Consider the following 24,306-nt stretch of genomic DNA (forward strand, 5'->3'; position numbering starts at 1 on the left):
CTACTTGTGCTACTGTGCTGCCCTAGAGGTACTGGAGCGGTTCGGGCTTGGAACAGGGTTCACCCCCTGGGAAAAGCTCCTATACAACGCTTCCATGGTGAGCATACGGGCCACCAACACCAACCCCCGATACTTCCAGCTGCACAGGGGCACCAGACAAGGATACCCACTGTCCCCGCTGCTGTTCGCTCTAGCGATCGAGCCATTAGCAATGGCTCTCAGAGCAGCAAAATGCTGGAGGGGGATCCGAAGGGGCGGCAGAGAGCACAGAGTCTCACTCTATGCAGATGACCTGCTCCTCTACATTTCGGACCCACAAAGCAGCATGGACGGAATCATTGCGCTCCTGAAAAAGTTTGGCGCCTTCTCATGCTACAAACTCAACATGAGCAAAAGCAAGATCTTCCCAGTACACCCACTGGTAGGGGGGGCAGCACTAATGGAACTGCTGTTTAAACAAGCCCGACACAAATTCCGCTACCTGGGGATCCAAATAGCCCACGACTGGAAAGGGATCCACAAATGGAACCTCACCAGTCTGACAGAGGAAGTCAAAAAGGACCTGCAAAGATGGAACACACTCCCACTCTCCCTCGCGGGGAGAGTCCAGACGATCAAAATGAACGTACTGCCCAGGTATCTCTTCCTACTTAGATCTATCCCGATTTACATCCCAAGGCCTTTTTCAAAGCACTAGACAAACTAATCATGGAGTTCATATGGGTGGGGAGGGGGGGAAGAATGCTAGGATCCCAAAGAAGGTCTTACAAAAACTAAAATCCAGGGAGGGGCTAGCCCTCCCAAACCTACAATTCTACCACAGGGCGGCGACAGCCGAGCGAATAAAGGGATGGATCAAGGAGCCAGAAGCCGAGTGGGTGCGCACGGAGGAGGCCTCCTGCAACCTCCCTCCGGGCCCTCGCCACGGCAGCACTCCCATCCCCACCCAAAGAACATTCCAGCAGCCCGGTGGTGATAACCACTCTCCAGTCCTGGAATCAACTATGGCAGCAATTTTCCTGACCAAAATGTCAGACAAAGCTCCTATCTGCAACAACCATAGGTTCACACCAGCGCTGACTGACGCCACCTTTAAAAAGTGGGGACAGGACGGAGGGACACTGACAGTTAGGGACCTATATACGGACGGCAGGATCGCAACACTGGACGAATTGACGGAGAAATTCCAGCTAGCCAGGGGAACGAGCTAAGGTACCTGCAACCCAAAAACTTCCTACGAAAGGAGACACGGATGTACCCACAACCACCATGACAGACATTACTGGAAGAGTTACTGGACGCAAACATCCTAGATAAAAGGAACTGTAGCGACATGTATGATCAACTGGTACAAGAACTCGAATGAGTAGGTTCTTCCCGGAGGTGGAGGATGTATGTGAACGGTGCCAAGGAGGCCCGGCCAACCACGCCCACATGTTCTGATCTTGCCACAGACTTGTGGGGTACTGGGCAGCCTTCTTCGAGGCAATGTCCAAAGTGGTGAGGATGAGGATGGAGCCATGCCCGAAAGTGGCAGTCTTCGGGGTACCAGACCAGCCAGATCTATTCCTGGGGAGGAGGGTGGACGCCCTTGCCTTTGCCTCCCTGATTGCCTGCCGTAGAATCCTGTTCGGCTGGTGGTCAGCAGCACCACCCAAAGCTGCAGACTGGCTGTCCAACCTCTCGGAATCTCTCCAAATGGAGAAAATCAAATTCGCCAACCGAGGGTCAGACAACGGCTTCCACAGAACATGGGTGCCATTCACCGGGCAGCACGGTAGCATTGTGGATAACACAATTACTTCACAGCTCCAGGGTCCCAGGTTCGATTCCGGCTTGGGTCACTGTCTGTGCGGAGTCTGCACATCCTCCCCATGTGTGCGTGGGTTTCCTCCGGGTGCTCCGGTTTCCTCCCACAGTCCAAAGATGTGCAGGTTAGGTGGATTGGCCATGATAAATTGCCCTTAGTGTCCAAAATTGCCCTTAGTGTTGGGTGGGGTTACTGGGTTATGGGGATAGGGTGGAGGTGTTGACCTTGGGTAGGGTGCTCTTTCCAAGAGCCGGTGCAGACTCGATGGGCCGAATGGCTTCCTTCTGCACTGTAAATTCTATGATACACCCAATTGTTCCGGGTGGGGGTTGGGGGGGGGGGGAGTGAGGGGAGGAGAACAGCTAAACCTAAGAGAAAAGAAAGGCGAACCAAAGGAGAAGGAGAAGAGGGAGGAGACAGGGAACAATAGAGGGGAACCAGATAGGGGAGGGGTGGCAAGGGAATGATAGCCGGAAGGAAAGCACGGGAAACGACAACAAACTTGCCAAATTCAGTAACAGACAGCAAGGAACATACGGGCGAAAGACGGGACGAACGGCTGAAGCAGAGGGGAACGCGTGACGACAACGACAGCGAAAACCATCCGGGAGAAGCAAGTAACAACACCAACACCAGATCTATTCTCGTATTGCCCTCTCTGTATTGGACATAACTAATGTAATTGTTTCTCCAGCACCCAAATGTATATGTACCTCCCCAGTACCCCCCCACCTAAACAGGTGCCTACTTATTTGTTAAACATAATATTGCTAACTGTACAGAGTTGCTGTTGTTGAGCTAGTGCACAATATCATATCAGTCTTTTTATTGTAATTTTTAAATGTTCTCTTCTATATATACATATATTTTATTGTGTGTGCATAACTGTAAATATACTTTGTTCAAAAACCCAATAAAAAACATTTATAAAAAAGAAGATTCAACCTGGTGGGGCAATGAGCAGAAATCCTGTTAAAACCTGGAAGAGATCGAGACTTTAAACAGAAGACAACATTTCTCTGAAAGTGGGTGAAATGCATGAACATAGCATGAGGTTTTGATTGTGCCAGTTAGTTAATGGGAAATGTCTTTGTTTCTAGCTAAAGGTATTACTTGCCTACTAAGTAATGTTGAGTCAATGTTGATTTTAGTTTGTTTGTGCAGTAAAAGTCATAACATATGAAATCTTCGTGTGTGTGATCCTTTGCGTTAATCACTGGGAAATTCACATCACTTTTAATAGAGGCACTGGAGAAGGCATGAAAAAGGTTGAAAAGGATGGTACCAGAACTATCAGGAAAGATCGAACAGGCTGGAGCTCTTCAATCTAGAAAAAAGACAGGAGGGTGACTTGATAGAGGTGTTTGAAGATAATACAAAGGTTAGATCGGGTAGATGTGGAGGAACCGTTTCTACGCGCTGTGGAGACAAAGCCTGAAGGCCATCAATATAAGATGGTTACTAATAAATCCAATAGGAATGTCAGGGGAAACTTCTTTATTCAAAGAGTAGTAAGAATGTGGAACTCTATTCCACATGAAGGGAAGCATAGATGTATTTATCGGGAAGTTAATAAATGCAAGAGTGGAAAGAATAGAAAGGTTTGCTGATGGGGTGAGCTGAAGAAGGATGGGAGAAGACTCATGTGAAGCATAAGTGCCTGCACAGACCAGTTGGGCTGAATGCCTTGTTTCTGCAGACTTGATATTTGGTTGGAGTTAAGAGTTCGGTTGTAAAATGTTATTATTCTTACAGCAGTATGCAGTGAGGATTCTTACCTCCTCGTCGATGAGGTAGACACCATGATTTCTGGCATAACTGACTGTGCCGGGGACAGACACCACTTTGACACCACTGAATCCTTCCCAGCAAATATCTAGAAAAAGAACCAGAACATTTAAGGACCATTACAATAACACACTACTGCACAAGCAATCTAAATCAAACATATTTCATCAAATGTATGCAAAACTGCCATTAAGTTTCTGCCTCAAACATTTATGATGCAGCAGCATCATAGGACATGGTACAAGCTTGGCAGGATTTAGGCCTTTACATGTCATGCACCAAGTGAGATGATCTCGGACAGGGCAGTACATGGCCAGTACAGGCCTTAGTACACCCTTGGCAGGGAGGAAATGAGACTGATGTTCACACTCCAGGGGGTGGGGGATTCTTCATTTGTTACTCAGACTCATACAACACAGAAGAAGGCCATTTTCAGGCTAACTTGCCTGTGCCAGTTCTTCTATCAGCAGAAACAGTTTCTTCCTATACACTGTTAATCCCTCAATTTTGATGGTCCAATCCGCCCTAATTTTCTCTATTCTAAGAACAATCCTAGCTTCTCCAGATAATTAAAACCTGCCATCATTCTGGTAAATTTCCACTGCATCCTCTCCACGGTCTTGACATCTTTTTTAAAACATGATGCTCAGAATTGCAATATTCAGGCTGCAAATGTGAAAGGAGATTTTGTTTTATAATACAAGGGAAATACTGCGGATGCTGGAAATCTGAAATAAACTCAGAAAATGCTGCATAGACGCAGCAGGTCTGAGCAACTGTGGAGACACAAAATTAACGTTCCAAGTCTACATAACGTATCTCACTTCCTGTAAATAATAAGATGTGACTCTGGGTAGCCTCACGGGCCTCAGTTATATCTGTCTTTTTGTGCGTTATGTGGAACATTCCTTGTTCCAGTACTCCTCAGGCCCTCTCCCACATCTTTTCTGTGTTACATCAACGACTATATTGGTGCCACTTTATTGCTCTCATCTGGGCCTGGAAACATTGATCAGTTTTGCTGAAATTTCCACCCCTCACTCATCTTCACGTGGTCTATCTCCGACACTTTCCTTCGCTTCCTTGACCTCTTTGCCTCCACTTCTGGCGATAGAAAGACCATGAACTCAAGTTAACCTTTTTAAAACATACAGTGAACATCTTAGCAACCATTAATTCAATTACAACCCACAAAGACTACAACACTAAGTAATCCTTAATAACTTCCCAAACAACATCCAGAAGACATAATAAACACCTTTTAACAGAAGCACATTAGGCTTACATTCACTACTGAGAACATTTATAATTCTGAATTCACCAAATGATCAAGAGATAGTCTTTTGATGGCAGCGAGACAGCAGTACACCTGCTTTGTCTGGCTTCAGCTCCAACACTGAAAACGAAACTAAAACACAACCTGCAGCAAACAGTCTAAAATTAAAGTAAAAAGCTGACAGACAGCCCAGCTCCACCCACACGCGACATCACTGATAAACACCCATTTCTTAAAGATACATTTCTTAAACACCCATTTCTTAAAGGTACTCTCACATGACAATATTCATTACAAACCTATCAGCTCCCCACAGCTACTGCGACTACAGCTCCTCACATTCCGCTCCCTGTAAGGACTCCAGTTTCTCTGCCTCTGCTGCATCTGTTCCAATTATGTCATTTTTGAAACAGCGCTTCTGACATGCCTGACTTTTCCATCAACCAAGATTCCACCTCCTGCACCTCTGCCCTCATACCCTTTCCTCCCAGATCCATGACAGGGTCCCTCTTTTCCTCATTTTCACCCCTCCAGCTTCCGTATTCAAAGGATTACCCTCCACCACTTCCACCAATTCCAGCATGATGCCACCACTAAACACATCTTTTCCTCAACCTCCCCAGTTAGGACGGCCGAGGCGGAGGCAAACAAACAACAGCGAAAACTAACCAGGAGAAGCAAGTAACATCAGGGTCGCCGGCCAGGCGCCCCGCCCACCTAGTTTTGTTTTGTTTGTTCTGTATGTATTTTCTTCTTTAAAAAAAACAGAAAAGAAGGGCCCCCCCATGACATGCATAACGTAATTGTCTCTCCGTTGCTTCTATGTAAATACACTTCCCCAGTTTTTATTTTCCCACCCCTTGGTTTTTTAGGCACGGAGTGTGTTCGTTATCTCTTTTTGGTTTCTCTATGTGTACATCTGTAAATATACCATGCATAAAAATCCCAATAAAAAACATTCTTTAAAAAAAATAATAAAAACCTCTTAGCATTCTGCAGGGACCACTCCCTCCATGACACCCTGACCCACTCCTCCATCACCCCCAACCCTTCAACCCCCTCTCACGGCACCTTCGCTTGCAATCACAGAAGGTGCAACCATTGCCCCTTTACCTCCTCCCTCCTCACTGTCCAAGGGCACAAACACTCCTTTCAGGTGAAGCAGCGATTCACTTGCACCTCCTTCAATTTGGTCTATCGTATTCACTGCTTCCAATACAGTCTCCTCTACATTCAGGAGGCTAAACGTGGACTGGTGACTGCTTTGAGGAAAATCTTCACTCTGTCCTCAAGTCTGACGCCAACCATCTGGTCGCTAGCCATTTCAAACTTAGACCTTGTTCTCATGCCCACATGTCCATCCATGATCTGCTACAAAGCTCCAGTGAAGCTGAAAATACAGCACCTCATCTTCTGATTAAGCAGGAATTCCGGTGGCGACATGTAAGAGGAGGTCGCACGTTGGGTAGACCCCGCCAAAGTCCTCGCTTTTTGTCTCTCTTCAACCATATTTTGGGGAGAATATGATTGGAAATTTTCCCAATTGAACGTTAGTTATGAAAAGATGTCTAAAAATCAAAGAAAGAATACGTTGAAGAAAGGTGCGAGTGCTAGTCCGCTGGCAGGGTTGAGTCCATTGAGGAGTGCGGTGGGAGGAAAGATGGCGGAGGTGAGCTCTCCAGATGGGGCCGCTCTGGTAACAACGGAAATGCTGGCGGAGGTGATGGCGACTTAGTTTGAGAAGCAATTCAGCAAGCATTTCGAGCAGCGTGGGAGGGCAATGCTGGAGAGTCTTAAGCAGTCAGTGGAAAACCCGTTGGCCCCAATGAGGGAGGCGATTGGAAGACATTAGAGATGGTGCGGGAGTATGGTGAGGTGTTGAAAGGGGTGAAGGCAGCGCTCTCGAGGCAAAGTGACCGGATCGCTTCTTTGGAAGATGAGCTCTTGAAGGTGGAGGACAGTATTGAGGGCCTGAGAGCAAAGGTTGAAGACCTGGAAAACAGGTGGCAGAACCTGCGGATCGTGGTGCTGCTTGAGGGTCCGAGGCTGATGAAGTGCTTTTCTGCAGTGGGGTGGGAGGGTGGGGGGGGAGGGAGGAGAGAGAGAGATACCTTGCTAGCAAACTGTAGTTCGCATGTAAATAGGAGTGGGAGTTGTGCGATGAGAGATGATTACATATAAGGGGTGGAGGTCGTATGGGATCGGGTTCGGCTTCCTAAGTTAAATTTTACGAGTCTGGTTGGTAGGGTTAAGGCAGACCTACAGAGGTGGGATAGCCTCCTCTGTCCTTGGTAGGCCAAGTGCCGTCAGTAAAGATGAACATTTTGCCATGTTTTCTGTTCTTATGCCAATGCTTGGGTTTTTTTTGCCAAAGAAGTTAATTGTGGGTGTGGAGAGGCTGATTCGTCCCTTATTTTGTCAGGTAAGGTTGCTAGGATTTGTCAAACGGGTCCTGCAAAGGGACTGGCTTTCGGGGGTTTGGTGTTGCCGAGCTTCATCTAATACTATTGGGCGGCGAACGCGGAGAAGGTGTTGAGTTGGTGTGGGTATCAGGAGGCAGTGTGGGTGAGGATGGAGTCGGGCTCATATAAGGGCACTGGCGCTGCTGTTCTCTCAGGGAAGCATTCGGGTAATCTGGTGGTGGTTGCGATGTGGAAAATCTGGCGTCAATTTCAGCAGCATTTTAAATTAGGTGGGATGTCAGAGCAGGTGCCGATTTGTGATAATCATATGTGTGAACTGGCAAGACTGGATGCCAGGTTTTGGGGCTGGGTGGATATGGGGGTGGATGGCATGGGGGACTTGTTTCTGGAGGAGCGGTTGTATGCCTGGAAGTTTGGGTTTTCGCGGGTGGAAAGCTTTAGATATCTGCAGGTGAGGGACTTTGCAAGGAAGGATTTCCGTTGTTTACGGTAGTGCCACCATCCTCACTGTTGGAACAGGTTCAGACGCTCGCGGGACTAGAAGAGGGGAATGCCTTGAGAATTTACAGGAGGATACTGCAACCCTGGTGGGAAGAGGAGGTGGGGGATGCGATAGAGGAGGGGTAATGCCACTGCATCGTGCGTGAGACTGGGGTAGATACAGTTGAAGGTGGTACACCAGGCGTACCGGGGCTAGGTTGAGTCGGTTGTTTGAGGGGGTGCAAGGTTAAGTGTGAACACTGTGGGAGGGGCCAGGCAAACCATGTGCTTATGTTCTGACCATGTCCTGAGCTGGTGAGATTTAGGATCTCCTTCAGCATCATATTGGAGATTTTACAGATGAATTTGGAGCCCAGTCCCCGAGCAGCCATATTTGGGTTGTCAGACGTGCCGGAGTTGTGGACGGGTGCAGGGCAGATGTCGAAGCCTTCGCCACATTGATCACTCGCAGGCGGGTTGTGTTGGAGTGGTGGTCAGCTGTTCCACCCAGTACCTCAGTGTGGCTAGGGGCTCTCATGGAGTTCTTGCATCTTGAGAAAGTTGAATACACGTTAAGGGGTGCAATTGAGGGGTTCTACAAAAGATGGCGATCTTTTATTTGTTCTTTAAAGAGCTAGTTACCGTCAGGTGTTCAGGGGAGGTTGATGCTGCTGTGTTTGGTTGCTTGTTTTGTATTATGGTTTTGTATTTATTATAAAATGCTTAATAAAAAAAACACATTTTAAAATATTCCGATTAACCACATCACCATTGAGTTCAACAACTTTAGACTGCGATTTAAACCCCTTTTATTTGATTTTAGTTTTCTTTTGCTACTCCAATACAATCCCCTGCCCTCCCCCATAGGACCATCTGTCTTTTGTTTTTCAGTTTTGCTGCCACTGAGCACTGACCTTTTTTCGCTATTAATACTTCTACTATCTTACCTTTATGCAACTATTATCACTTCTTCAGTCCTTAATGCCACCATTAACACCCCCGCCCCGCCTCGTCTTATGCCCATCTCTCCTCAGCTCCAACAAATCCCTGACCTTCTATTCGGCACTACCCTCTGTAGTGATCTGTACATCTGTACATACATGTGCACATACACCAGGCACTACAGACAGATGTAACAAGCACAGCATCACTAGAGGGCAGCATCAGAGACGGGTATAAAGGGTCCAGCCCAAGGGAGGATCCGCCTCTTTCAGAAGCGCAAGGCTGGTGAGCAGCAGCAGACAGTGACAGCTCAGCATAGGCAGTTTACCTTAGCTTCACTGGTCATACCTCTTGACTGTATTATATCTAGTTAAGCTCTGGAAACAGAACAAACCCACTGAATAAAGTATTTGTGTTAACTGGAAGTCTACAATCTTTATTCAGACTTAGAGAATAACATATGGTACCAGGTGTGATTTCAGAAAGCTAGCTAGACACCAGCAAGAGAAGAAAAACTTAAACCGGATATTCGACTGTGGAAGACTTCGCAGCAAATGGATCCTCGCGACTAACTGATTCAATGGAACTTGTTGGAAGTCCATGGCAGCTGGAAACAACCGGTAATTTAAGTTATAACTGGAAAATGTTTGAACAGCTGTTCCAAATATTTATCACAGCTAATGATTTAAGCACTGCCTCTGACGCAATGAAAATAGCCCTACTACATTCAATAGAAGGGCATGAAGCTAGAGAAATCTGCGATTACTTAGATGGTGAGGACAACACCAAACTAGAAGTAATAATCAAAAAAAAATTTGATGAACGCTGTAACAGTCAGTCTGGTGAGATGCTGGCAAGATTTAACTCTTGTCAGAGAAACGGAGGGCCAATCACTGATTTTATTACAAATCTAAAGTTAATACCACAAGGCTGTAATTATGCTGATTTCAGAGACACTATGTTAAAGGATCAATACATTTTTGGACTGTCTGATAAAAATTTGAGGGAAGAGCTTTCACAAAATAAGTATCTAATTCTAGAATTCGCTATACAAAAATGCCTTGCTTATGAACAAAAACAAAATCAATACTTTGAGTCTCTACAAACACAGAATCATCATTTAGAAAACAAAAACGGTAAAAATGGCACAAACACTCATCACGAGGTGGAGGCAGGGTTGAATCAGAGGAAGATGGAGGTTCTGAGCGGCATCCATCTAGAGAAAGGAGCCGCACATGCGCAGTTGCGAAAAGAGCGCACAGCACAGGAAACTCGGAGTGCGCATGGGCAATCGAGTCCTATGCATGAAGTCACGAGCGTCACGACGTCAGAGAACCAGGGCCATGCCCACTTAAAAGGGAAATGCGCAAAAATGAACAAAAAGAAATTTAAAGCTGCAAAACCCAATTTTCTTGCCTCAAAAGACAGAACAATGCCTGAACTTGCACCAGCAGTTGAAGATAACTTTTGCAACACCCTGGAACAAGCAGTTAGCACCGCCCTAGAAGATGATATGGTCCTTGTAGAATACGACTCAGACGAAGATTTCATCTTGGGAGATGGCTACCCCAGGACCAAATCCGAACCTTAACTAGAGGTGTTGTACTGTGAAGACCTCGATGATGAGTTCTTCGGAATGGGGAATCTTCAGCCCAGCATATATGACATCCCAACTCGTGAGTGCAGGATTATGCTGCGGCCTGACGCCAAGAAACAGAGAGCGGTCCATGCACCACGAAGGGTCCCAGCCTCCACACAAGAAGATGATTTGTTCATTGAACATGAAGAGAATGATCACAACTCCGAAACAAAAAGCGATGATTTGTCCATTGAACAATACACACAATACTCCTCAGACATGGCTGAGTTATTCGGAGATCCTGATCCACAGCATCAGCAACACGGTTGAAAAGCTCAATACGACTCTTCTCATGATAGATGAATCCAATACCATGGTGCCATGGCAGATCGCCGATACACTGGATGACAGCAATACCCAAGACGAAGACGACGCCACACAGAGAGCACTGAACGACTCCGTTGAGAGAGCACAGATCAACTCTACAGCGTGAACACTGCACGACTCCACAAAGAGAACAATGACAGACTCCACAGAGAGAGTGATGACAAACTCCACAGAGAGAGCGATGAAGGACTCCACAAAGAGAGCGACGCAAGCCTCCACAAAGAGAGCAACGCAAGCCTCCACAAACAGCTTGGTGACAGACTCAAAAATGGAAGCAAGTAAACACTCCATAGCGAATGCCATGCATGAACAAGACCATGACAGTCTACCCAGCTTATTTGAGCCACCAGGAGAAGACTATGAAAGGCTACCCAGCTCATTTAACTAACAAGAAGACACAGAATGTCTACCCACTGTATGTGAGACAAGTGACAAAGAAATCACAATTCCCATACAGGCTGTGCAGGATCACAGCGAGACTGATATATCTCAGCTAGTTTGCACAGAAGCACTCAATAATCAGACGACAGCTACTCATGAGTCCAGAGGGACCACGTCAAATGAAATCTTGAAGATTTTGACTCCAGAAGAGGAGCACCAAGAGTCCAGAGAGACCAGGTCAATAGAAATCTCGAAGATTTTGACTCCAGAAAAGGAGCACAAAGAGATCAATGATGATTCAAATTAACCTGAAATGACTCCAAAAGAGGAGCACCAAGAAATCAGTGATGATTCAAGTGAACCAGAAATGACTCTAGAAGAGGAGAATCAAGTAAGCAAAGAAGAGGAATCGAATCCACCACAAATGACTGATGTCACCAACATCAATGCAACATCAGATCATTCTCACAATTCTCAAGAAGAAACGCTCAATGTAGCAGATTCCACAAAGGACACTGACACCAATAACTGTGATAATGACTCAAATCATCCACATGGCACACTCATTGAGCGCAACAAGAACAACAAAAACCACAAGAAGCACAGCAGAAACAAGAACAACAACAGCAACAACAAAAACAACATGCAGTGCAACAAGAACGACAAAAGCAACAAGAAGCATCCCAGAAACAACAAGCACGACAAGAAAAAGAACAAGAATAAAAGCGAAAACAACGTAAACAGAATCAACAAGCGCGACAAAAAGAACAAGAATGACAACAAGAGCACCAACGAAAACAACCAAGACAGAAACGACAAAAGCAACAACAAGAACGACAATGAAAACAACAAAGAGAGAAACGACCAAAACAACAACAATGAAACAACGACCTATACAACATGGTACAACTCTGCACATGAAGGACAATGCCACAGTACACTGCGAAACAATGACAAGATTACAAACATGCCATGGCATGATAAAGAATCTCACAAATTCACATCTGCTCCAGAACAAACAAGCAAAACAGCTTTCACGAACGATGACATACTGAGTCAATACCACAAACACAGGAAAAAGCCGAGATCAGACAATGGTGCACCACAGAATCGCTACCCACAATCAAATGGAACAGGGGAAAAGGTGTCCACATCATTAAACAACTCATCAGCAAGGCAACCGAGTCACGTTCCGACATCAACCTAGCTCTGTTATCGTACCGAGCAACCCCATTAAGCTCAGGACTGTCGCCAGCGCAAATGCTCTTCGGCAGAGACATCCGGACATGCCTACCGGCAATGCAGTTCCGAGACCCCGGCAATGCACCGGTTCTCAACAAAATGCAGACACTCCACTCCAAACAAAAACGATACTACGATCAACATGCAATCCCACTTAAGCCACTGACAATAGGTGACATCGTCAGAATCAGGGATCCAGAAGGCGGATGGTCTGAGCTAGCCACGGTGATCAGACAGGAGCCACCGCGGTCCTACATTGTCAAATCATCAGCGGGAGTACTTTTGCGCCGTAACCGCAGGGATCTATTAGAGATTCGACCTATAACGCCAGTATTTCCCACACTGGACCGAGTCCATTTGTCCACAGGACGTTCCTCGCCACACAACGCCAGACAGTACTCTTGATGACATCAAACCATCATCCCTACTACCACCGTTAAGACGCTGCAGCAGAAGCCGTAAGGCACCCGACCGGCTAGATTTGTAATGACACTTCGACACACGCGCAAGACGAATATGGACATTTCTCACGATGGACTCATAACACAGTTAATTGTTTCTGTACTTTTATCATTTTCACAGTGTGCAGATTTGCATATTCTCACCACTTGTTACGTACAGTTTTCTTGAGGCCAGTCTAGAAAACATGTCAAATAAAAGGGGGGGGGGGATGTAGTGATCTGTACATCTGTACATACATCTGCACATACACCAGGCACGACAGTACAGATGTAACAGCCACAGCATCACTAGAGGGCAGCATCAGAGACGGGTATAAAGGGTCCAGCCCAAGGGAGGATCCGCCTCTTTCAGAAGCACAGGGTTAGTGAGCAGCAGCAGACAGAGACAGCTCAGCATAGGCAGTTTACCTTAGCTTCACTGGTCATACCTCTTGACTGTATTACATCTAGTTAAGCTCTGGAAACAGAACAAACCCATTTGTGTTAATTGGAAGTCTACAATCTTTATTCAGATTTAGAGAATAACATGCCCGCCTCTCCAAATATATAACTCATTACATTTCTATCCCCCTTTAGTTCTTTGCAGGGTCACATGGACTCGAAATGTTAACTCCGTTTCTCTATCCACAGATGCTGCCAGACCTGCTGAGTTTATCCAGCATTTTTTGTTTTGATTTTGTTTTATAACAGGTCTTCCCAAACTGGGGTCCACGAAGGCTCCCAGGGGTCTGTGAAGCTGGCGGCCGACACGTGACTGGCAAACATCAGTTTGAATGCGCAAAGTTTGAAAATATTTAGAGAAATCAAATAGGCCAATCAGAGCAAGGCCTCTTGGGCCACTGGATGCTGATAGACTGACAAGTGGTGGCGGGCCTCCGAACGAGTGTTGTGGCTGCAGGAGGATTGGACAGACTTTGTGAGGGGGCAAGAACATGGCAGATGGAATATAATGTGGAAAAATGTGAGGTAACCCATTTTAGTAGAAGGAACTTTCTTAAATGGGAATAAATTATAAAGTGTAGATATACAAAGGCACCTGGGTGTCCTTATCCACGAGTCACTGAAGGCTAACATGCAGGTGCAGCAAGTTATTATCAAGGCTAATGGAATATTAGCCTTTATCAGAAGAGGATTTGAGTGCAAGAGTAGTGAAGTCATAGAATTTCCAGTGCAGAAGGAGGCCATTTGGCCAATTGAGTCTGCACCGGCTGTTGGAAAGAGCACCCTACTTAACCACGCCTCCACCCAATCCCCGTAACCCAGTAACCCCACCTAAACTTTTTTGGACACTAAGAGCAATTTATCATGGCCAATCCACCTAACCTGCACATCTTTGGACTGTGGGAGGAAACCAGAGCACCCGGAGGAAACCCACGCACACACGGGCAGAACGTGCAGACTCCGCATAGACAGTGAGCAAAGCCGGGAATCGACCCTGGAGCTGTGAAGCAACTGTGCTAACCACTGTGCTACCGTGCTGCCCTAAAGTCTTGCTTCAATTGAAATGGAGCTTGATTACACTGCACCTGGAGTACAGTGTGCCATTTTAGTCCCCTTACCTCAGAAAGAATATTATTTCCATAGAGGGGATGCAATGTAGGTTTAACAGACTTGTTCCAGGATGGCAGTACTGCCTTATGATGACAGATTGTGCAAACTGGGCATGTATTTGTTGAAATTTTAAAGAATGAGAGTTGATCTCATTGAAACCTACAAAATACTTCAAGGAATAGACGGGGTAAGTGCAGCTAAAACATTTCCCTTAGTTGGGGAGTCTAGAACCAGGGAGCACAATTTCAAAATAAGGGGGATGCCACTTAGAATTGAGATGAGGAGTGATTGCTTTACACAGAGAGTTGTGAATCTTTGGAATTCTCTAGCTCAGGGGGCCATTGAAGTTCAGCCATTAAGTATGTTTAAGGTAGATTTCTGATTAACAATAATGTAAAGGGTTATGGGGATAGCGTGGGAAAAAGACATTGAAGTGTCTAATCAGCCATAATCATCTTCAATGGCCGATAAAGCTTGACAGGCTGAATGGCCTACTCCAGTTACAATGTTCCTTGCTCAAGCTTGCTAAAATGTCATATATTCATATGCAGAGACCCTCATAATAGAAATGCTATTATTTCTCCTGTAGTATAAATTGTGATCATTTAAAATTTGGCATTCTTGCCTTTGTCCTGATGAGTACAACATGAAGGGCTTCAACAGCATGTCTCGCTTTTCAGCAATTTTCAAGTATAATCAACTGGCCTTGTTGGGATAAAGTGCTAATAGTCGATTAGCATTACCATGTTAACTGTACTCCGGACAAAGTATTGTCTCAAAGAATTCAGCTTGCTCACATGATCGCTTATCACAGAGTGGCTTTATTTCTCCTCCAATCTTAACCTATCAAGCTGAAAATAACCATTCAACTTTATCTTCCTGAATTTGTTACATTGAAAAAAGCCTTGAACCTCCAGGTGCAAGGTGAGCATGGATTTCAGACCACTGTAAGTACAGGTGATTGTAAGAGGTCAGTAGTAGGAGGGCTGATGTTCCAGAGGAAAAAATGCCAGTCAGGTTACAACCCTGCTCAAGCAGGAGTTGGTTATTTTAACTATTGGTCAAGCATTGCAATTACCATAATTTGTTCTTGGTTTGATTACCTCAATAAATAATTGACATCGCCACACAGTAGGTGTCAGGGTCAGATTTATCGAACAGTGTTTCGGTGATGTCAGAGCAGGAGCATGGTGGTCACATGGGTGTCAGTCAGATGGCAAGTTCCTCCTCCTCCTCTGGTATCATCATGTTATTTATTGGCCCTTAATTGGCCCAAATTATTGCTTTGGCTTAACGATTTTCATTAACTGGACAAACACTTTGCACAAGTGTTTATTTTCGATTCAACTTTCTCCTAGATTGAGTATATGCAAATAGATGGAAAGTTTTAACCTTAAGCTTGATCAATGGTTCTCTAGATATGTTTGGAAGCAATGCATCTTTGTCTTTCAGCCTAATGATGCTGCCGTTTTGCAAGATGAATGCTGAAGCCCTTTGTCTAACTCAAAGACGAATTTCCAAGTTAAAAAGCTTGCTGACTGATCAGAAAGTATTGTAGGTGATAAACAGGCTGAAGTGTATTCTCCATTGAACAGGAGGCCAGTCATCCATCTCTCGAGGGAGCTAAGACAGACTACACTGAAACTTTCGGAGACGGCCAGATTATCACTCAGCACCTTTCATTGGATGAAACGCATCAATCTTGGTAAAGGCAAAGCAGAGCTGATTAAACAGTGGGCTGCTCTCCAGAGGATTAGACAGGAAATGGACATCATCAGAATCCTGAAACAGCTTACTGAGCTGAATGTGATCAGGGGCTTTCAATTCAGTTACAGGAAACATTCAAGCTGAGGGAGATTAAAGAGCAGAATTTGATTAGAAGGGCACCTTTATCAAATTACTGCCTGCCGTGGAAAAGCCGATAATGTACACAACTCAAACTGCTTTGTATCAAATGTCTGGTTGAGAAGATTTACTGAAGGAAAAAAAACCAATGACAGTTTGTGCCTTTGATTCCACTTTACTCTTCAGATTAGAGAGCTGTACGTCTGTGTTACTGTGATTGGAATCAAGCAGACAATGTGGATGGTTGGGAAACATGGCTTCCTCCAGGATGAGCTCAAGTGCAACTGAGGGAGCACCCCACTGTCAGTGGTGCCGTCTTTCGGATGAGATGTTAACCCAAGGCTCAGATGGAAGTGAAAGAACCCCTAGCGTTGTTTCAAAGAATCATGGACAATCTTTATCTCTTCACCAACATCTCCAAAACTGATGATTTCATTGCTGCTCATGGGATCTTACTGTGACTGGAGTGTTTCTTACATTATAATAGCGATTTAAAAAAATCCGTACACAGGGTGTAAGCATCACTGGCTGGGGCCAGCGGATTTATGGCCCATCTCTGATTAACCTTGAGAAGGTGGTGGTGAGCTGTCTTCTTGAACTGACCATGTGGTGTAGGTACACCCACAGTGCTGCTTGGGAGGGAGTTCCAGGATTTGGGGCAGCAACAGTGGAAAAAAAGTAGATATATTTCCAAGTTAGGATGGTGAGTGACTTGGAGGCTAACTACACTGAAAAACTACTTTAAAAAAATAAATTAGCAGTACCCAATTCATTTTTTTTCCAATTAAGGGGCAATTTAGTGTGGCCAATCCACCTAACCTGCACAACTTTGGGTTGTGGGGGCAAAATCCACGCAAACACGGGGAGAATGTGCAAACTCCACATGGGCAGTGACCCAGAGCCAGTATTGAACTCGAATTCTCAGTGCCGTGAGGCAGCAGGGCTAACCCACCGCGCCACCGTGCTGCCGTAGGCTTGCTACCTTTTAACACCATAGAACTCCTACAGAATGAAGCCATTGGGGCCCATCAAGTCTGCACCGACCCTCTGAAAGAGCACCCTACCTAGGCCCACTCCCCTGCCCTATCCCCGTAATCCTGTAACCCCTACCCAATCTGCACATCTTTGAACACCAAGGGGAAATTTGAAAAAAAACCTATTTATATTGAATTTTTAACATATTATAACAACAAAGTAGAAATTATTGCATAGTGCAACAAAACCCACACATAAATCATAAAGAACAAGCAGCAACAGTAATATGAACTCCAACATCTATAATATTACTCAGAATAATCACTCCCCTCACTGACCTCCCCTCTCCCGTACCCCTCCACTAACAGCTAACAGTGACCAGTTCTTTAAAGTGCAAAATGAATGGCCGGCATCTTTGATGCAACCTATCAATCGACCCTCTTATCGTAAACGTGACTTTCTCGAAGTACAGGAATTCCATTCAATCACTCAGCCACACAGCGGCAGTGGGGTGGCGTCCCCTGCCTCCAGCTCAGCAGTATTCAACGCCATGCCAACAGCATAGAAAATGCCAGAGCATCCACACCCAACCTGTCCTCAGTTCTGGTTGATGTGACACTCCAAAAATAGCGTCTAATGGGTGGGGTTCTCAGTCAAGCTTTAGGACCGCCGATATGGTGCAGAAAAAGGACCTCCAATTGCCCACAAGTTTGGGGCAGGAGCAGAACATGTGTGCATAGTGAGCAGGTCCCATTGAGCACCACTCACACTTATTCTCGACCTCCACGAAGAATCTACTCATCCTGGCCTTGGTGAGATGTGTCCTAAACACAATCAAGTTCTAACAAGCTTAGCCTCGCGCAGGATGAATGTAGCATTTATCCTAAGGAGGGACTCACTCCATAACTCTTCCTCTAAAATGAGTTGTAGCTCCTCCTCCCTTGAACTCCACTCCCCCCTTCGGAAGACTAATTACAAAATTAGATATAAATTCAGTTAATAAATTTGGAAAATAAAGCTAGTCTCAGTAGCGGTGAACAGTAATAGCAGCTATTTTTGATTGTTGTAAAAACCTATCTGGTTCGCTAATGCTCTTCAGGGAAGGAAATCGGCTATCCTTACCTGGTCTGGCCTACGAGTGACCCCAGACCCACAGCAATGCGGTTGATTCTCAACTGCTTCCTGAAATGGTCTAGCAAGCCGCACAGTTCAAGGGAACTAGGAATGGGCAACAAATGCCGGCCTTGCTGGTGGTACCCACATCCCATGAAATAAAACGAGACAAATACATTTCAACTCTTGCCTCACTATATATATTTTTTACTTTAAAAAACTTTTTAAAAATTGTTTTTTCATTTTCATACATAGCAAGGTTGATCAAGACAGTCTGAGTCTCACACAGGTGTCTCTGGGAGCGTCCAAACTTCCCAATCCCCTCTGCCTGTGACTGCGTCTACTGTAGCTCCACAAAGTGAGGAAGGAGCACCTGTCCCGTAGCAGGAGACCCGAAGCAGGCCCAAGCCCTGTAGGTTTCGGTCCTCCACAGAGCACCTGCCAAAGTGAACACAGATAACAGGATGTAGCAGGCAGCAGACTGCCTCCACCTGCTACTTGAATGAGCAGGAACATCTACCCTGCACATCTTTGGGTTGTGGGGCCGAAACCCACGCACGGGGAGAATGTGCAAACTCCACACGGACAGTGACCCAGAGCCGGGATCGAACCTGGGACCTCGGCGCAGTGAGGCCGTGCTGCCCGAGCTCCCCAATATTTGTGCGCACCATCCCACCTCAATGTTCCTGAGCTCTGACCCTTGTTGATACGTTATTTCCTGGTTCTCAAAGCTATATTGTTTATCATTAGTGACTTTGGTGTTGTCTGCATTGCACCCACAAGACTGGCATGGATATGCAGGGATGCAGTGCTGGGCTATAAGTTGTGGTCTGTGCCCCCTCACCTAAACATTCAGCAAGCTCTGTGAGGCTAATTTCATATGGTGATATGTTGGGGATCACTTGAACTATTGAGCCTGGTCTTAATATGTATACGTGAGCGACATGGGGTGACTATGCTGAAGGTGGAAATGGGATAGGAGTGAGGATGGAATTCAGCTGATCCGTGTTCTCTGTTATCAACAAAGCTGAACCTTGAGGGCTCCCTAGACCCTCTGCACTTTGGGCTAGCTAGGACCATAGCTGGCCATCAGGGGAAAATGATTGTGTCGGCGAGGAAGCATGGTCCTGTGTGGCAGGCAGGTATCTGAGGATTGTCCTCCATGCCCAGTGAAAGGTCAGGCTGACTGCAGTGTTCACCCTTGCTGAGAGTGCTGGATGTCAATGTTACAAGGACTGAATTAACACCGAGGGCTTAGTGTGATTAGCAGGTTTGAGCACTTCTGGAATGTCCTGGCCCAATTCTTGTCTCGCTTTCTCACCACTGAAGACACACAGAAGGCTTGTTCCATAGCTGGATATTGCTCTCCCTCAGTTGCCTTGTCAGACTGTATGCACACAGCTATGATCGCACTGAGGATTGTATTCCAACTCATGTCTCTTGAAGGCTACCTTAGCGACTGAGACACTGGAGAGGTGCTTGAAGAGGTTGTAACATCTGATGTGTGATACTGGGAGGCCCTCTGGCAGTTGGTACCTTATTCCAGCAAGGCAACATGCTCCTAAGGGTTCATCACCCTTCAAAGCATGAGGGCATGGTGACTCTAATGTGTAACTACTCAGTCTCAGATTGAAGTGGATGGTTGAAATAAGGAGGATAGCAATGTGGACCCAGCATGGAAGCCAGTGACCTGAAAACTTAATCACTGCATCTTGTCATTATCCTCCTGGACTCTGGTGGCTCGTGCTATTGCCTCTTCTCCTGCAGCCTCAGATTCTTCACCCTCAGCCTTCTCAATAAGCTCATTCTCAGTGGAGATGTACAGTGCCTCCATCCCATCATCTGGGAAATCCTCCCCCTTTGTAGTGCCAGGTTATGCAGGGCACAGCAAACCACAATGATCCATGAGTCATTCTGGGGAGTGTACTGGAATATGCTGCCAGACCTGCTGAGACATGGGAACAGGCCAATGGTTTGATCTCCCGTGTTCATATAGTGACACGAGCACTGCTGTACTTTTCCTCAGATGGAGTTTGTGGCCGCCTGACATATGCCATCAGCCATGTACTTTGTGGAAAGCCTTTGTCGCCCAGCAGCCAAACCTGGGTGTGGTTTGAGCTTGCAAAGAGTTTGGGAATCTGCGATTTACTCAAGATGTAGGAGTTGTGGGAGCTTCATTTATCCTGCACATAACTATACTTACAAAATACATAAAGTTCTTAATGACAGGTCTAATCTTATCCATTGGACACGCCACCAAGCACGACCTCACAACTCCGCTCAAAAGCATGTTACAAAAACGTTTGTTAATAACCTGTGGAAGAAATAAGCTACCTTGTGGCGTAAATTATAGGATTCATTCTCGTGGTTCACTCTGTCCATGCAAGTATGGGCTGCCAAAGACAACCAAAAACGATGTCCCATTTCACACTGTCTCATCTGTGACTGGTTCTGCACAATCCGAATTGGCCAAATGGTTGAGCAAATTGGCACACGCAGTTCTGAGTATTCCACATAGCAGTGATGGATTGCTTCACTTTTTTGAAGACTATGTGCGGTCTACATATCAATGAGAATGTTGTGTCCATGTGCTCGTTCGACATTGTGAACCTATTGACTATAGTATTGTTCAAGGAAGCATTAGACATTTGTGCAGTGTCACTATTTCATGGCAATATAGATGTGCTAAACTGGTATTCATTGAACTGATGAACTTAGCAACTTGCACAGTTCAATTCAGCTTTAATGACACTACATATGTCCAAATAGACGGTGTTGCCATGAGATTCCTCTCGGGCCAGCCCCCGCTAACACTTTTGTCAGTTTCCAAGAGAAATGCACTTTCCATGGAATGACCCCTGACCTCCTACCCTTGTGTATTTTCGACACGTGGATGATATGTTTGCAATATTTGAATCTACAGCTGCATAGAAGAATTTCTTTACATAACTGAATGAGCTTCAGCCCACACTCAAATTCACCTTTGAAACAAAGCAGGTTCCTCGACGTGCCAGTTGAGAAATCCGCTAACAGGTTATCTACTACCCCTACCTTCACTGGTCAATATACACGTTGGGATTTTTACAGCTTCCAGCACTACAAGATTGATCATCTCGTAAATAGGACTCTAGCAATTTGCTCACCATGCAAGCTTGGCAACAAATCAGAGTGCATCAAAGCTGTCCTGAGGGATAATGGTTACCTCGATCAGATCATTGCTCGTTTTCTATCACGCACACTGATGAATGGACCAAAGGCCACCACTTCCAGACCTCGCGACCCAGACTTCCTCATAGAATTTACAGTGCAGAGGGAGGCAATTTGGCCCATCGAATCTGTACCGACCCTTGCAAAGTGCACCCTACATAATCCCATGCCTCCACCCTATCCCCATAACCCAGTAACCCCACCTAACCTTTTTGGGCACTAAGGGGCAGTTTATGGCCAATCCACCTAACCTGCACATCTTTGAAATGTGGGAGGAAACCGGAGCACCCGGAGGAAACCCACGCAGCGTTTCCCACAGGGAAAAAGTGCAAACTCCACACAGTCACCTGAGGCCGGAATTGAACCCAGGTCCCTGGAGCTGTGAAGCAGCAGTGCGAACCACTTTGCCACCCCTGGAAAGTTAAGGTATCTTAAAAGAATTGCATAACAGTTACAGTTAGCAGTTTCATGCTGCTAACATGCAATGCAGCACAAGGGGTGTTTTCTACTAACAGGGTGCTACTGTTAAGCCAAAAGGATATTCTGCCTAACTCACAAATGACTAATGTGGTTTATGAATTTCAGTGTTGGGTGTGATGTGAACCATATGTCCCAAAGGCTGGCGGATCATATCAAAAAGCACATCTCTTCGGCTGATCACAATATTGACTGGGCCCTGTACCCAGATAGAAATGATAATTAGCTACCCTCTACACACACATTCTATCCTAGAATTAAACCTTCCCATAGCAACCAAACAACTAGGTTCGTTGTCAGGCTGAATTTGGAGTAGGGCACATGACCCCTTTTTCTATTCCATTTTACCACAAATTGAAGAGTCAATCCTAAAAGATAACAATCTTATAAAATTTGTTACCGTAACATTATGCACTGTAACCTACAATAATAACTTTATTGTCACAAGTAAGCTTACATTAACACTGCAATGAAGTCACTCGTGAAAAGCCCCTAGTCGCCACATTCCGGCGCCTGTTCGGGTACACAGAGGGAGAATTCAGAATATCCAAATCATCTAACAGCACGTCTTTCGGGACTTGTGGGAGGAAACTGGAGCACCCGGAGGATACCCACGCAGACACAGGGAGAACGTGCAGATTCTACACAGACAGTGACCCAAGCCGGGAATCGAACATGGGACCTTGGAGCTGTGAAGCCGCAGTGCTACCCACTGTGCTATCGTGCCGCACAGACCAAGAGCTGCAAAGTAGAATTAAGCTGGATGGCTACTTGCCAGTACTGTGAACTTGATGGGCCAAATGGCCTCCTTCCATGCTGTAAATTTCTATGATGCTTTCCTATCATTGATATCAAATTGACTGGCCTATAACTCCCATGTTTTGTTCATCTCCGTTTTTGCATGAAGAATAATATGGAAATTCTGACCAATATACTTCCTGAACATTTTTAAACTGGGAGAAATACAGGACACTTTTCACTGCAACATGAGGGCATAAGTAAGAAAATTAAGGTGCGGAATACTGGTGGAGATGCAATTAGACAAACGGAAAATAGGGACAACACAGCAAATGGGGCAATGCAGCTTCAAGGAAACATTTGCTCTGTATTGTTTGATAACATTTATGATGTACTTGTAAGTTGGATGTAGAAGCAATATTTTTACTCCCTCTCCTCCGAAAACAAAACTCCTCTTTCAACCACGACTGAAAGGACAGATTGTTGCTTTTCATGTTTCCTCAGGTAGCAGCAGCACAGTTGTCGCCCACAAAAATGTCTATTCTTCAGCATATGCATTATGTTCAAGAATCCAGCTTCGCTATTGTCAAATGGCCTGCCAACAAAATCCACACTCACATATGAATGACCTCACGTTGGGAGAGGTACTAGGGCAGGTGCAACAGGAGCCTGTGCCACCTCATACCTGTGGTATCTCTGTAACTTCACCATTCTCATAACTCTCCTAGAAGTCTCTGTTTTTCCAATTCTGCATCATGCCCATGCCCCACTCCTTTCATCCCACCATCGGTGGCTGTGTCTTTAGTTGGTTGGACCCCAAGCTCTGGAATTCCTTCCCTAAACTTCACAGCCTCTCTGACTTGACGACACTCCTTAAAACTATCCTAATGTCATGTCCTTTGATTCAGTGTTAGTTTCTGTCTGATTGGACTCCTTGTAAAGTGCCTTCTGATATTTTACTCGATAAAGGCACTGTATAAATGCAAACAGTTGTTAATATCGGGTAAAATACCTTAGTAAGTGCAATTAAAAACACTGAGGAGTGAGTATTTTCTGTGTAAGCGTTCCAAACACAGAAATACATGAATTAATCCTATTTGTACACAGAGTCGAATCTACTTTTAATAATTTCATCGGCTACGAAGTACAGCCCGCAACGTCCTCAGATTGGCAATCACTGTCGGATTGCCACTCTTGAAGGGTTACCCTCGCTGGAATTCTGAAGCCCCATCTTGCCCAATCTTCCTCACTCAGGCTGGGCGAGACAGGAGCAGTGAAGCGTGTCCCGGCTGTATCGGCGTCCATAGCTGTTTTTTCTGTGAAGTAGAGCTTTTCCCTCTCGGGTATAAACTGGTTTTTGTATTGCATTAAATGTTTCCTTCAACATCTTCCACTGTACTAAAGTTGGTTTACCCATTAGCATATTTTCCCAGTTTACTGTGGAAAGTCTCCATCTCATCTCAAAGTTGGCCGTACCTAAATCTAAAAGTCTAGTAGCCGATTTGTGTTTTTCACTTTCAAACGTTACATTGAACACAATCATGTTATGATCACTATTTGATAAATATTCAGGCATATTAATTAAATCCAGCTCATACAGCACCGCTCCCGACGGCCCCGGGGAGATACTC

The 24,306-nt window shown here is 45.5% G+C and overlaps 1 protein-coding gene across 4 annotated transcripts in view; it reads right to left on the reverse strand.

Annotated features, from left to right (window-relative positions):
• fcsk (fucose kinase) overlaps positions 1–24,306 on the reverse strand; it is a 497,568-nt gene that overhangs the window by 100,915 nt on the left and 372,347 nt on the right. For all 4 annotated transcript variants that reach the window (XM_072518609.1, XM_072518607.1, XM_072518610.1 and 1 more), the window contains one exon: positions 3,589–3,686. In XM_072518609.1, the coding sequence (XP_072374710.1) occupies positions 3,589–3,686 (98 nt within the window). The remainder of the gene's footprint in view (positions 1–3,588; positions 3,687–24,306) is intronic.

Source organism: Scyliorhinus torazame, chromosome 10, assembly GCF_047496885.1.
Source record: "Scyliorhinus torazame isolate Kashiwa2021f chromosome 10, sScyTor2.1, whole genome shotgun sequence".
Taxonomy (NCBI): domain Eukaryota; kingdom Metazoa; phylum Chordata; class Chondrichthyes; order Carcharhiniformes; family Scyliorhinidae; genus Scyliorhinus; species Scyliorhinus torazame.